This window comes from Peromyscus eremicus, chromosome 2 (assembly GCF_949786415.1).
Source record: "Peromyscus eremicus chromosome 2, PerEre_H2_v1, whole genome shotgun sequence".
In the NCBI taxonomy this organism is placed as follows: domain Eukaryota; kingdom Metazoa; phylum Chordata; class Mammalia; order Rodentia; family Cricetidae; genus Peromyscus; species Peromyscus eremicus.
Window position 1 is genome coordinate 18869595 of NC_081417.1, and position 14204 is coordinate 18883798.

At 43.7% G+C, this 14204-nt stretch overlaps 1 protein-coding gene across 1 annotated transcript in view; it reads right to left on the minus strand.

Moving 5' to 3' along the window:
* Decr1 (2,4-dienoyl-CoA reductase 1) overlaps positions 1 to 13578 on the minus strand; it is a 30116-nt gene extending 16538 nt beyond the window's left edge. The window contains exon 1 of the mRNA XM_059253890.1: positions 13428 to 13578. Within this exon, the coding sequence (XP_059109873.1) occupies positions 13428 to 13496 (69 nt within the window). The 5' untranslated portion in view covers positions 13497 to 13578. The remainder of the gene's footprint in view (positions 1 to 13427) is intronic.
* Positions 13579 to 14204: the final 626 nt, after the last annotated feature.

The following is a 14204-nucleotide window of genomic DNA, read 5'->3' on the forward strand; positions in this document are numbered from 1 at the left end:
CACTGTCTTTGGCTTTCCTCTAAGTTTCTCTTAAGTTTCATTAATACACCAGGGAGAGATGTGACATTTCCCTATCAGGTAGGTCATGCTGGCAAGATCAAAATTGTAGATCTATCGTTTTCTGCTAGAGTTTTTCTGTATGCTACATAGCTGTAAATAATTAGATTGTGAGCAAACCAAAATAAGGCTGACCAACTGAATTTATGTAAGACAGAACTTACAGTGTGATGTTAAGTCAATTTATTTATTTATATATATGTATATATATATACGTATATATATATATACACACACACACATACACACACATTATTTTCTTAATTACAAATATAATCAATGTTCAGGTGTGGGGATGTACCTCAATAGGCAGAGTACTGCCTAGCATGCATAAAATCTTGGATTCAATACCCAGAACTATACGGAAAATGAGGTGTGGTAGTGCACACTTGTAATTAGAGTACCACAGAGGTGGATACTTAAGGATAAAAGTTCAGGGTCATCTTCAAATACATAGCAAGTCTGAGGCCACCTGGTCTCCATAAAAACACACTTATGACAAAGACAAGAAGGAAACAACCGTAAATAGTGAACTATGTGCCACCTGCCCATGCCACCTGTGGACAACAGCTACAGACCATGTGCCACCTGCCCATGCCACCTGTGGACAACAGCTACAGACCATGTGCCACCTGCCCATGCCACCTGTAGACAACAGCTACAGACCATGTACCACCTACCCATGCCACCTGTAGACAACAGCTACAGACCATGTGCCACCTGCCCATGCCACCTGTGGACACAGCTACAGACCATGTGCCACTTGCCCATGCCACCTGTAGACAACAGCTACAGACCATGTGCCACCTGCCCATGCCACCTGTGGACACAGCTACAGACTATGTACCGCCTGCCTATGCCACCTGTGGACAACAGCTACAGTGTAAATTCTGTTGTCATGCTCATTTTGCAGATTAGGAAATTGAAACTCTAAAAGGACAAATAATCTACTTTTAAAAATAATAGCAAGGGAGCTGGAGAGATGACTCAGTGATTAAGTGCACATACTGCACTTCCAAAGGACCTGAGTTCAGTTCTAGCACCCAGCATCATTCAGCTCATAATCTTCTCCTGGCCTCGTGAGCACCCCTAACATGGCATACACTCACACAATTACATAAAAAAAATTTCTAAAAATAGTAAGTCTATAATAAATAAAATAATAAGAAGAAGTGAAGACAACTTAAATCCTATGTGTCTGGCTTCAGAGACTCATTGTACTTGGTTATTATCACTAAGTGATGGGTTTATGGACAACTTCTTTTCTTTTCCAAAATCTACTGAGCAAGTATGATCTTCTTTCATAATCAGGAAAAATCATCACAAAGGTTAAATTTTACAAATCTGGTTATGTCTCATCCTCTTCATCATAATTGTATCATCATATTGACAATGCTGTTCTCCCCCACCACCACCACAATATCCTTTTGCTACAACGCAACAATCCAAGCAGCCTACAATCATCTCTTTCTTTAGAAAAATGGCAGATTTGCTTAAGACTTCCACCCACCTCCACAAGGACTCCATTAGGATGATGAATCAGGAAATTTGCACAAGTGGGCTGGTAAATTTGTCACTATCTGGGAATGATGAAAAAATGTACCGAAATGTTCAAAAGGCTCTGCCATGAATTTTTATTTACTTGGGGTTAATTTGTGCAGGAAATTTGAAGCTTTCTGAAGGATAATTAATCATTTAAATAAAAGCATTTAAAATATATTTAAAAGCATTTTATCAGCCTTCTAACTGGCAAAGGAAGTATACAAAGATAAAAATATTATATTTGATAATAGCAATCCTACTGTGTTAATGGAGTATCATTTCATGTCTTAGTAAGTTCATGTGATCTGATTGATAATAATCTTATGAATTCCTGTCCTCACACTGAAAGGGAAACCGCTTACTTGCTATTTTGATTGACACCATCCTCTAATAACTGACAGCACATGTATGAGCATGAAATCAGCCATCTCTTTGCCTAATCACAAATTGTCTATTAAGACTCACAAAGTGACTAGATCTCACAGAACCATGGTGTGATCGTGCCTCTTTTTACAAGGCAAAATCCTGAACAACTCAAAACTGTGTCTGGTCACTTCCTTCTGAATTATGAAAAGTGAATGCAACATAAATGGGCCTTGAATGATCTTCAAATCTTGCATTGTGATTTTTTTTCTACATGTGGCTTATTTAGAAGTGAGGTTTTTTTTTTCTTTAGTTAGAAATAATACCTTTCTCATGAGCATTGGTTTCCTTGTAGATCTTTGATGTCCTGAACTTTTCAAAACTTTCTAAAGTCTTCATATTTTGGAAATGCTTACTTATTACATGTTGAGTTCTAAATCGGCCTTTGGAAGACCAACTCTCATCCCTCCCACTTCCATACTCAGCAGCATCTCCTATCATACCCAGCATGTACATCAAGGGTGATCACATTTATCCTCAAAACGGCAATTCTGAGAAAGTATTGTCTTTATCCTTTCCTTAAGGGATTAAAAAACATAGATGAAATTTTTTTCTAAATTACTTGTTGATTTTTGCTAGCTTAGAGTAAGCTGTTCAAAGACAAGCATTAAGGAGCAAGAGGTGTAGTTCAGTGGTAGAGCATTTGCCTAGCATGTACAAGGAAGGCCCTGGGTTCTATTGCCAGCATTGAAAACAAATTACATCCTTATTAAAATTCTTTCCCTTTTTACAAAAGTTTATGAGACTATCCTAAAATTGATATGGAACTGCAACAGGCTCGAAACAGCCAAAGCCATTCATAAAGCATGGACCTATTACCCACTGAAAGAAAGACACAACTCACATGCTGAAGGTGAACACTGCCACAGATAGTTTGTCCAATTGATCAACAATGTCTGTTGAATACCAACAATGTTAAGGTTAACTAAAATATACATGCATTGGTAATCTTAGGCCAAATGTGTATAATGAAGCTAGCACCAAGTCTTGAAACTTTGAGTCAAGATTAAGATGCTGGGAGACTTCACATAAAATTCACAAGTCATACAAAGACTACATGAGTCAGTACAACCCTAAGCCATGCCCACCTGAGGTAAGTTTTGCATCTGCCCAGCCTCCAGTCATACAAGCTAAGTGTGGCCCTTTCACTGAGAGGCCTTCTTCATTTACAGAGCCTTCAGGGCCCTGAGACATTTGAGTGATGACCCCTTGTCTAAACAAAACCCAAGCATCAATACGAAAGGAGGTGGGACAAGTTTGGGATTTTTGTAGATCACATTGTTGGTGTTGTTTTGCTTTTTGCACCACAAACAAGCTCCTGGCAGTCCATGTAAAATAATATCTTTTAAAAAATAGCACTTAAACATGCTAGATTTTTTTTAAAGAAAAGTCAGTTTCAAATCTGTAAAATTCATTAAACAATAGATTTTCACAGGGAAGTTGTGAGGCTGAACGGATCAATATTTAATAAAGATTGGCTCAGCTATTCCACCGCCAAATAATGACTGTTGATCAGGCCTCCACAATCAAACTGCATACTTTAAAAGCACGGACACATCCAGAATGAAAAAGACAAAACCACACACTTCGATTTTTCTCTCTCTCTCCTCTCTCCATCTGTGTGTGTGAATTTGAGAGAGAGAGAGTGCAAAGGCACGTGCCAGAGATCAACCCTGAATACCACTCCTCAATGGCTGACCACCGTGTTCTTTGGAACAGGGTCCATCATTGATCTGAAAATTGCTGCTTGGGCTAGACTGGCTGACCAGCATGTCCCAGGAGTCCCCCACCTCCGCCTCCCCAGGACTGTGTGTACTACCTGACCCAGTTTTATATGGGTTTTGAGGACTGTACTTGGGTCTTTGAAGCCACCCACCTAGTGTGGTCTCAGCTTGCTTTTCTAAAGCTACTTCATACCAGTTCTGACAGTAAAATCTGTAGCTACTATTGCTGCAGCATTCCTTAAGCTTGCCAAGAACTTTCACCTCCTAACCTTTGCTCTATTTTTCTCGATAGCCTGAACTATACTCTTTTTCAACTTGGCAGAAGCACCAGTCAAAACTAGGTGAAAGTCACCATTTCCCCTCCGATTGGTGCCTACTTCTCTGGAGACCAATTTGGCAACACTGATCAAAATGTCACATGTAATACCCTTAGATCGAGTTACAAGCATTAAGGAGCAAGAGGTTCAGTGGTAGAGCATTGACCTAGCATGTACAAGGCCCTGGGTTCTATTGCCAGCATTGAAAACAAATTACATCCTTATTAAAATTCTATTTCACTTTTTACAAAAGTTGGCAAAACCATCCTAAAATTGATATGGAACTGCAACAGGCTTGCAACAGCCAAAGCCATTCATAAAGCATGGACCTATTACCCACTGAAAGAAGGACACAACTCACATGCTGAAGGTGGACACTGCCACAGATAGTTTGTCCAATTGATTGACAATGTCTGCTGGATACCAACAATATGAAGAAATTATGCGTTAAAGGAAAGATGCAAAGAAAGTGATGCATAATCTCCACCATGTGCTTTCTCAGAAGAGGCTATCTTCCTATGTGTTGACACACTCGCAGAAGCTTCTGGAACAACCCACAAGAAACTACTCATTGTAGTAAACTATCAGGAAAAGACTAACGAGATAGACACAGCATAATACCGCTTGAGTATTCCACATTCATTAGACGGTACTTCATTTGAAATATCCAACACAAAAGTGTGTGCAAGCACATAATACAGGAAGGTCTGAGATGGAAACATACTAAGAAAAGCAACACAGAAACAGTTCATAAAGATGCCACCTTATCTGAAGTACTCTGCCTTTAACACTTGGCTGTGAGTTCCAGGGTAGACAATGAACTCCTTCCATGGTTCTTTCAGGGAGAGGGACAGGGGCTGAGGGTCTGTTGATTTGTGTCAGGTGAATATTTTTAGATAAAATTTATTCTGACTCAGATTCACACAAAAGTGGGAGTTTGTGCAGACTGTTCTTTAACTGTCATATAACATCAGTTTGGTAAAAACTGGCCAACCATATATTTCAAAGGATGTGAAAATGTGTACCTATATACTTCCAAAGCACTCCCTGTATTGCCTGCATATAATAAGTCTTCCATTGCTTCTTGCAATTTTTGTCTGGTTGCTAGAATGTGCTTGTCTGTGCCAGTCACATGTCCTTTTTAGTGTCCAGACACTGCCTTTTCAGTATAGCACCTACAGTTCTTAGCAGGAGGGACAGCTCTTTTGTACTTTCCAATGCAGAAAGCAAGGTTCTTAGAGAGTAAGAACTGCCCCCAGCACCATGAATGCCAACCATGACCCTAAAAACTTAAAGAACTAAATTGTCCAAACTCTGTGACCCACCCATCCCCGCTCTTCACTTGCTGGCTGAAGTGCACTCTGTAACTTTGTGTGCCACCTGAGCATCCCTACCCATCTACAACTTACAACAGAGCACTGCACAGAGTGCTGTGTACCACCTGAGCATCCCTACCCATCTACAACTTACAACAGAGCACTGCACAGAGAGCTGTGTACCACCTGAGCATCTCTACCCATCTACAACTTACAACAGAGCACTGCACAGAGAGCTGGGACGCTGAGCTCCTGGGGAGCTCAGATCTTGTTGCCAGAGCAACGAGCCTGGATGGAAAAGAAAATGCATTGCTGGACTCCAAGCTCCAAAGGATAGGCTGAATCATGCAGTTGCCAGGAGCAAGGCAGAAATTTCATTTCTGAGTAATGACACATCTCATAGAATGAACCAAAGTCCTTGAAAAAGTCATTACTCTGTACTACGGGGTGTACTTTCCACCGTTATTACAGCTCTTATCTATTTGTAGTTAGACGCAGAACAAGATGTTTCCCAGTGCTGCATCATAAAGGGAGATAAAACAAATGAATTAGGGAATGGTTGGAGGTGTTCCACTGGTCTTCATTGTCTGCCCTTGAGACATCTCTTCTTGACTCTCTATTATATTAGCCAAGAGTAACATGACTCTCATCATTGAACCAACAATCAGAATCCCTGTTCTTACAGAAGGTTTGTTTGGATTATAGAATTTGCTTATGTAAAAAATTATTAGACAGAAAACAGACATTATGGTAAAGTTCATCCACTTACTTATTTTTAGCAAGTTTTTAATTGAGCATCTACTCTGCCCCAAACACTATTCTAGGCAATGACAATGTAGCAGTAGACAAAGAAATAAAGATACACTATTCTATCTTTGGTGAGATTAGATTTTGGGGAATGGCATAAACAAACTAAGAGAAATATACAGTATATTAAACCTTGGTGCACGTTACAGGACGGCATAGAATGGAGGTAGGCCATTGCTACAGGTAGAAGTGGGTGTGGAGATATGATTCAGCAGTAAAGATTCTACTGCTCTTCAAAGGCCTGGGTTTGGTTCCCAGCACCTGAGTGGTGACTGAAACCATCTGTAACTCCAGTCACAGGTAAACTGATGGCCTCTTCTAGCCTCTGCAGGCACCAAGAATGCATCTAGGGCAGAGACATACATGAAGCCAAAACATTCATACACATGAAATAAGGATAAATATTTTTAAAATTAATAAATAAAAGTAAAACAGTGATACTTTGGGGTTATCTTCTTCCGAATGGAAGAAAGAGACAGCATTTCTTCTGAAGCTCTCCAACATCAAGGACACCAAGCAAACACGGACTGGATTTTACCACGATGTCCTTAGACCAAGATCAGGAACCTCATATACTTCTTTCCATGTCCTAAGACACAAACTGTACTACATCTGGCACAGCCACATCTGGATGGAATGGCAGAAGTCATAGAGCCAGCACAGCTGCTTGACAAAGATCCAGCAGAGCTGAGCCACATGATGGCTGCCATGCCACCTTTGGTTTTCATCTCCACCTGTTACATACTTGGGGCACTTTTAATATTTGTACAATTTGGGGATGTTGGACTGATGGAAAATTCCTTATGAATCATTTATGCCTTCTCCCAGGAATGCTGCTTCTAAGCTTATCCAGGAAAGTCCTGAAAACACTATCCCCCCCACACACACTTTGAGGGAGATATCCTTATCTACTTGAAGGTCTTCCTTACGCCTTGGAAGTTGTGACACATAAAGAAGAAGCCACACGTCTTTTTATGAGGCTATGAGACATTTTTGAAACATCTGTCCCTCTACTTACACAGGAACAAGATATTCAAAACAAAGTAAAATTAAAAAGGTCAACAAGATTTGGTGGGCTAGAGGAATTGTCCACAGTTCAGATTACAAGCCTCTTCCCACTGTACACTCAGAGAATTACATAGCATACAACTCTGCCCTACATAGAGACATATTGATGAGCAAAGTATGAAGTGGAAAGATGATAAAAGTATGAGATGTTAGGACCTCCTTCTCTTAGAAGTTAGCTCATGTAGAGCCACTACAATGTCATATGGCCAAGGAACAACAGAATGCCAGGATTAGACATATAGACAAATACTATAAGGATATAAATGTGAATATTGATTGTATTATGCCAGAATTTGAATAGTAACTGCATTAGCTTTAGCCTAAGGGTTTTTCCTGGGCACTCTGACCACTAAGAGTTAATAATACATTGCTTGAGACATGACAAAATGCCCAGGGTGGTTGAAGATTTTGTTTTGGTCTAATGTCCTTGAAGCAACCAAAACAACCAGCCTGAGCACAGGCTGTCATATGCCTCTAGATTCTCAAAAATTGGGTTATGGGGTTAATGAGTAAGAATGATAACTCTGTTTATTAATGATGTCAAAACTTGAGGGAAAATGATTGGAAATGATAATTCTGTTCCGTCATAGTTTATTAATGATGACTAAAAGATGAGCAAAAGGAAGTGAAACACATATCCAAAAACAAAAATGATATGATCTATGTTTTGGAACATCATAAATGTATCCCTGCTAACTAAATTCTGTATAAATAAAGAAACACTCTGACTGCTAGTCAGTCAGGCTGCAAGTTTCTCCCAACCACCATGGCCTGGCTCACTTCCTTCCCCACCGACTCCGTACATCCTCTGCAGGATCCCTCCACCGCCGGGTATCCTCCTGGCATACATCAAATCATTTCAACTTGCAGAAATGGGCAATGACCCTTTCCTTGTTGGTACATATCAGGGACTATGGGAGTCCAGCCCCTCGATAGTCCCCTCCCAGGGTCCGGGAAGAATCTACAACCAGCTGATAATTAATCTTTGATGAAAAGAAATGAATCTATGTACACGAGACTCCTTAGTCCATACACTTTATTATTCTGTGATAGTTCTCTCTCCACACAGCTTCTGTTCTGCTCTCATGTCTAGCTCCTTACTTGCCTGATTTCTCTATATTTATCTACTGTCCCCTCTAGGTTCTATCTTAATTCCTTCATCTAGTTCTGTCCCTTCTAGGTTCTCATCTATCTAGTTCTTTCCCCTATCAGCTCCTCTCCCGTCTCCTTCTCTCTCATCTGACTCTTCCTCATCTTGCTCTTCCCCATCTGGCTCTTCCTCATCTTCCATCTCGTCCCTCTAGTACTCTCTTTTAGCCCTTCAATCTAGTTCTTCCCCATCTCAGTTTGTTCCTCTCAAGTTCTTACCCATCTAGTTCTTCCATTCTCTTTTCTCTTCTCTCTCTCCCTGTGCCCTGGAAGTCCTGGTATATATACACTTACAAGCAGTATTTCCTAGCAGTGCAAAACCAGGCTTCTAGGGTCAAATGAAGGGTGATAAGAATCACATAGGGAGGCAATAACCGTTAATTATCATTTGCAACCCCAAAGGAACTGACCAATGGGAAAATGAATTAACTAAAGGCTAAATTCAGGTAATATCTAAGAAGAGGGAATCTTATGTGCTCAACTATAGTCTTAAACGTGATTAGTAGAAAATGTTAAGAATCTATAAGTTGCTAGGTCAATGGGAGAAAATAAAACTGTCTTCTTTTTGTCCTGTGGTTCCTATCTGTCCAAGCTATCTGCCGTTTTTCTGCAGGGTAGGGGAAAGTGTGCTCAGTCACTAGGCAACCTGTGTACAGCTAGATGCCTCTGGTGATAGTTAAAGGGAGATCTGGAACTACAGGTAAGGTTTGGGAAAAGAGGAAGTAAGGCTTAATTGGCACATCCGCCAGGCCTTCTCAAACAGGTAGCCTGGATGCTTAAGTCTGTTCTTAGAGAGTACAGAGGTATCTCTGATAAGGTGCTTTCCTCCATCTGGGGATAGACCTGGCTGGATGCTGCTAATGATGATAATTACAGGGAGGCTTGAACTGGGGTTCTGGCTGAGCATAGCTGTCAGCGCATAAGGTTATCTAAATATTCCTAGAAGTGGTTAGATAAGGAGTTAAAGGTCTATAAAGTTAGTAAGGCTGTAAGAAAGGAGGGTCTGAGCTGAATTGTGTAAAGCTATTACTTAACGTCCACCTGACCTAGGTGGTGTCTCCTTGTGGAATTTATCTTTAATCAGGAGACTTGCATGTGGACTGTTATTACTGCCAGTCCTTGAAAGTGCCCAAGGGAGATATCTGATTCCAGAGAAAGCCTTTCCTGAGGCTGTTCTCCAAATACCCGGAATGTGTATGTCCAGAGAGTGATCAGTCCATACTGTTAGCCCTTCTTAGGGAAAAGTCAATTGGGAAAACTATGAAGGCACACATAATTTTCATAACAGAATACAGCTGATATATAACAAGCCAAGTAACACCAAAAACTCCTTGGGATTTGGCTTCCTCTGGAGGAATTCCCTGATTCCTCCAGGTAGTGACTTTGCCATAACCAGCTGAGTTCTTATAATATATTCCTGCGGCCCGCAGCAGATACATGTTATTCTTCAAAATGGAACTACCTTTTCTATATTAATTTATGTGTATGTGTGTATGTGTTTATATGTACAAATATATACAGGTGCTGTGGTAATTTGAATAAGAATGGCCCCTATAGACTCATATATTTAAATGCTCAGTCATCAGGGAATGGAACTACTTGAGAAGGATTAGGAAGTGCGACCTTGTTGGAGGGAGTATGTCACTGGTGGGTGGACTCTCAGGTTTCAAAAGCCCATGCCAAGCCCAATGTCTGTCTGCCTGCCTCTCTCTCTCTCTCTCTCTCTCTCTCTCTCTCTCTCTCTCTCTCTCTCTCTCTCTCTGTCTCTCTCTCTGTCTCTCTCTGTCTCTCTCTGTCTCTCTCTTCTCTCTGGCTGTCCTGATGTAGAACTCTCAGCTACCTCTTCAGCACCATGCTTGCCATGCATGCCGCCATGCTTTCTGCCATGATAATAGTGGACTAGCCTCTTAAACTGTAAGCAAGGCCCCACTTAAACACTTTCTTTTATAACACTTGCCTTGGTCATGGTGTCTCTTCACAGCAATAGAACAGTGACTAAGACAGGTGCCTACTAAAGACAGAAGTGGGTGTCAGATCCCCTGGTTATGACTACACAATGTGAGTGCTGGGAAAACACACTTCAGTTCTCCAAAAAAGCAGCAAGCACTCTTAACCCCTGAGCTATCTCTCCAGCCTTAGGTTGGAATTCCTTCTTGGGCCCTCCTCCTCCAGGCAGCCTTGTCTGCCTCTGCATACACAATTTTGTTCATCTATGCATTATAATGCACTGTGTTTTCAGTCTGTCGGAGCTGGTAGTAACCTTTTTCACACATTTTTGGTGTGAACCATGGTGATAAATTTTCCAACTCCACAACATAGCGTGCACAGTCACTCATGTTACACGCTTCTTCCATGTTTACTCTGTGTCAGGTCCTGGGTTGGGGACAAGCAGTGAGCTAACCAGATGTGACAGAATTACAGATGGGATAACAGAATTTTAAGTAGGATAAAGAAAAACTGTTTTTTACAGAATTGTTACTCTGTACCTTATTTAACTATATAAATTGCTTAAATTAATACTGGCCAGGAATCACTTTTATAAAAATAATAAAGTGATTACTTGAGATCAAAACTAAAGGTCATGCAGTGAGCACCAACGGGCCAGAGTCCACAAACACGAGCAAGTTTGACAAGACTCACGGCACTGCCTTCTTCTTCTTCTTCTTCTAATTCTTTGTTGTACCTGCTTTCCTTGTACTAGACGTATGTCAAAGCCTAATCATGAGATGCTACCCATCGCTCCAGAAACATAAGTGAATCTATTTCCACACTGAGTGCAGGCTCGCCTTTTCAACCAGGGAGTCTCTCTAAAGAAAGCCCAACTATTACATTTCATGATAAACAACTGATTAAATTAAATGTTTTCTCAGGAGAATGAAACAAAAACTAAGATCAAAGTCTTTTTTTTTTTTTTTTTTAAATCTCAAGGGCAGCACTTGGCCAAGCAGGAGTCTTACTTATTTACTGGATTGAACTGAGGCGTACGTAGGTCAAGATTCAATCTAAAATGGCATTCACAGATGGTGCTTATGACAATTGGAACATTTCTCTGACACAGAAAGTTTTAACTACAATACCTTATATTTAACGCTCAAAAATACGATGTTTCTTGGCAGCTCGTCATTCCTTCCCCCGGGATTCAAACCCCACTCCAGCCTCCATGTGCCAAGCAGACAGGCACCTCTATTTCCTCAGAACTTTTTTTTTTTTTTTTGAGACAGGTTCTCTCTACATAGTCCTGGCTGTCCTGGAACTCACTGTGTAGACCAGGCTGTCCTCAGACTCACAGAGATCCACCTGCCTCTGCCTCCCACATGCTGGGATGAAAGGTGTGCGCCACCATGCCTTAACATTTTTCTTAAGCAAATGCATTTCAAAGCGTCAGATTGCAATCGTTTTGAACTCATTTTTCTTTCTCAAAGTGCATCATCCAGTGGTATCAGAAGACTGGGATTCTGGTCTGTGACTCCGGGGCTGCAATCCTAACAGCATCGCTAGGTCAGAGATGTGGCTGGTAGGAAAAGGACCAGTTCTCAAGAAAGAAACACAGCGGTTTGTCTGTCTTCACAATGCTGTGTTAACTTTAAAGACAAACAGTATCAATCCAACGCTAGCAGGGAACAGACCACTTACGGGAGGTTCTCTGACTGGAAGGAATCACCACACCTACTCTCCTGCCTTCACATCTGGAGCCCTTTCCAGCCTGTGTCTGACCCCTGTTCTCCCTCCTGGGCTTCTCTGCGCCCCCGGGACTCCTGTCCTTTCCTACCTCGCTGCCCTCCAGTACCCTGTTCTTTCACACCACCCCATATTTTTCTAATGTGAACACTACAGGGCCAGTCTATCAAACTTGAAGGGGGTGTGAGGATAGCAATTGGTGGACTGACTTTTTATTTGGATAAGGAAATTCTGCTTTTAGCTCAAGATTTTTAACCTAGTTAGGGGCAAGGAGTGCCTTGAAATAGTGCTTTTTTTTTTTCTTCCTCTTTCTTTTCCTCCCTAGTTTCTTCACTTGCATATTTTATTTCCATTGTAGACTTGGTGGGAAAATGTTGAAAAGCAAAACAAAATAAGCTTGAGGGAAACAAAAATGGATTCCACCATGAGAAGCACTTCTAGAAAGTGAATCTAAACGTGGTTTAGGTTTTGATTTTTTTCAAATTACTTTATTACACTGTGCTTGTTTATTTGGGGGAGAAAGGCCTAAGCCTGCCTGACAAGAGTTGGATTCTGGGACCCAGCGGCAGAAAGTGAGAACCAACTTCCACAAGACTTTTCGTTTCTTTCATTTTCATGTACATCTGCTTTGTGAAAATTCATTATACAAAATGAAGTCATTCCTGTCAGATCCCACGAAAACAAGGCACTGTGTGTGGGGTGGGGGGCTTGAGGACGATAACGCTGCTCAGGGGAGGCTTCCTCAGCAACGGAACCAACCTGCCAACCCACTCTTTCTCTGTCCCCCCCACAGAAGTGACAGCTATGCAGGCAGGCTAGCTTTGACTAGGAGTGTGCCAGTGCTAAAAGTAGGTAAAAGGTCAATGGACCTCTTCCAAAATAATCTGAGTTCCCATCCTAACACTGGACAAACCAGAGTTCACCCAGCCTACTGTGTCCCATCCCCTGCTTATTTACAAACGAAAGTTCCCTTATCGGAGGTTTATACCTCTCCCCCCAACCCCCTCTTATTTCCCTGCGTCCTGGGACCCCTGGGCCTCTCTCCTTTCCCCTCACTGCGTCCCTGGAGCCCTCTCCTCTCTCCTCATATCTCCTCCAAATCCTGGAACCTTGTCCCCTCACACCCCTCCTTGCCTGGCATCTCTCACCTCCCTGCACCCCAAGGCCCTGGGCCTGGTTCACCTGCCGGCGTCCCGGGATCCCTGGCCTTCCCCCTCCCTGCCCGGGAGCACCCTTGTTCTTTCACGTCTCCCGGCTCCCAGGAACCCCGGTCTTTCCACTTCCTCGGCCCGGGAACCCTGGCCTGGGGAAGCGAGCCTGGCCCTCGCCACCCCGCGCTGCCTTACCCTCAGAGGACCCGGATCGCCGGGCAGGCGGGACACCCGGGTAAAGAACGCAAGGCCCTGCAGCGCCATGTCTCCAGCAAAAGTGCAGATAATGCGAGGGCCCGCCCCGGCCGGAAGTCTCCGATCAGGGCGGGGACCCGGCTGCGACCGAGAGCCGGTCTAGCCCCGAGGGGGCGGGTCCTGGGGGTGTCAGGGCTCTGCTCGGTGCCCGAGGGGGTGGGTCCTGGGGTGTCGGGGCTCTGCTCGGTGCCCGAGGGGGCGAGTCCTGGGGTGTCGGGGCTCTGCTCGGTGCCCGAGGGGGCGGGTCCGGGGTGTCGGGGCTCTGCTCTCGGTGCCCGAGGGGGCGGGTCCTGGGGTGTCAGGGCTCTGCTCGGTGCCCGAGGGGGCAGGTCCTGGGGTGTCAGGGCTCTGCTCGGTGCCCGAGGGGGCGGGTCCTGGGGTGTCAGGGCTCTGCTCGGTGCCCGAGGGGGCGGGTCCTGGGGTGTCGGGGTTCTGCTCGGTGCCCGAGGGGGCGAGTCCTGGGGTGTCGGGGTTCTGCTCAGTGCCCGAGGGGGCGAGTCCTGGGGTGTCGGGGCTCTGCTCGGTGCCCGAGGGGGCGGGTCCTGGGGTGTCAGGGCTCTGCTCGGTGCCCGAGGGGGCGGGTCCTGGGGTGTCGGGGTTCTGCTCAGTGCCCGAGGGGGCGAGTCCTGGGGTGTCGGGGCTCTGCTCGGTGCCCGAGGGGGCGGGTCCCGGGGAGGGGGAGGCTCTGCTCGGTGCCCGAGGGGGCGGGTCCCGGGG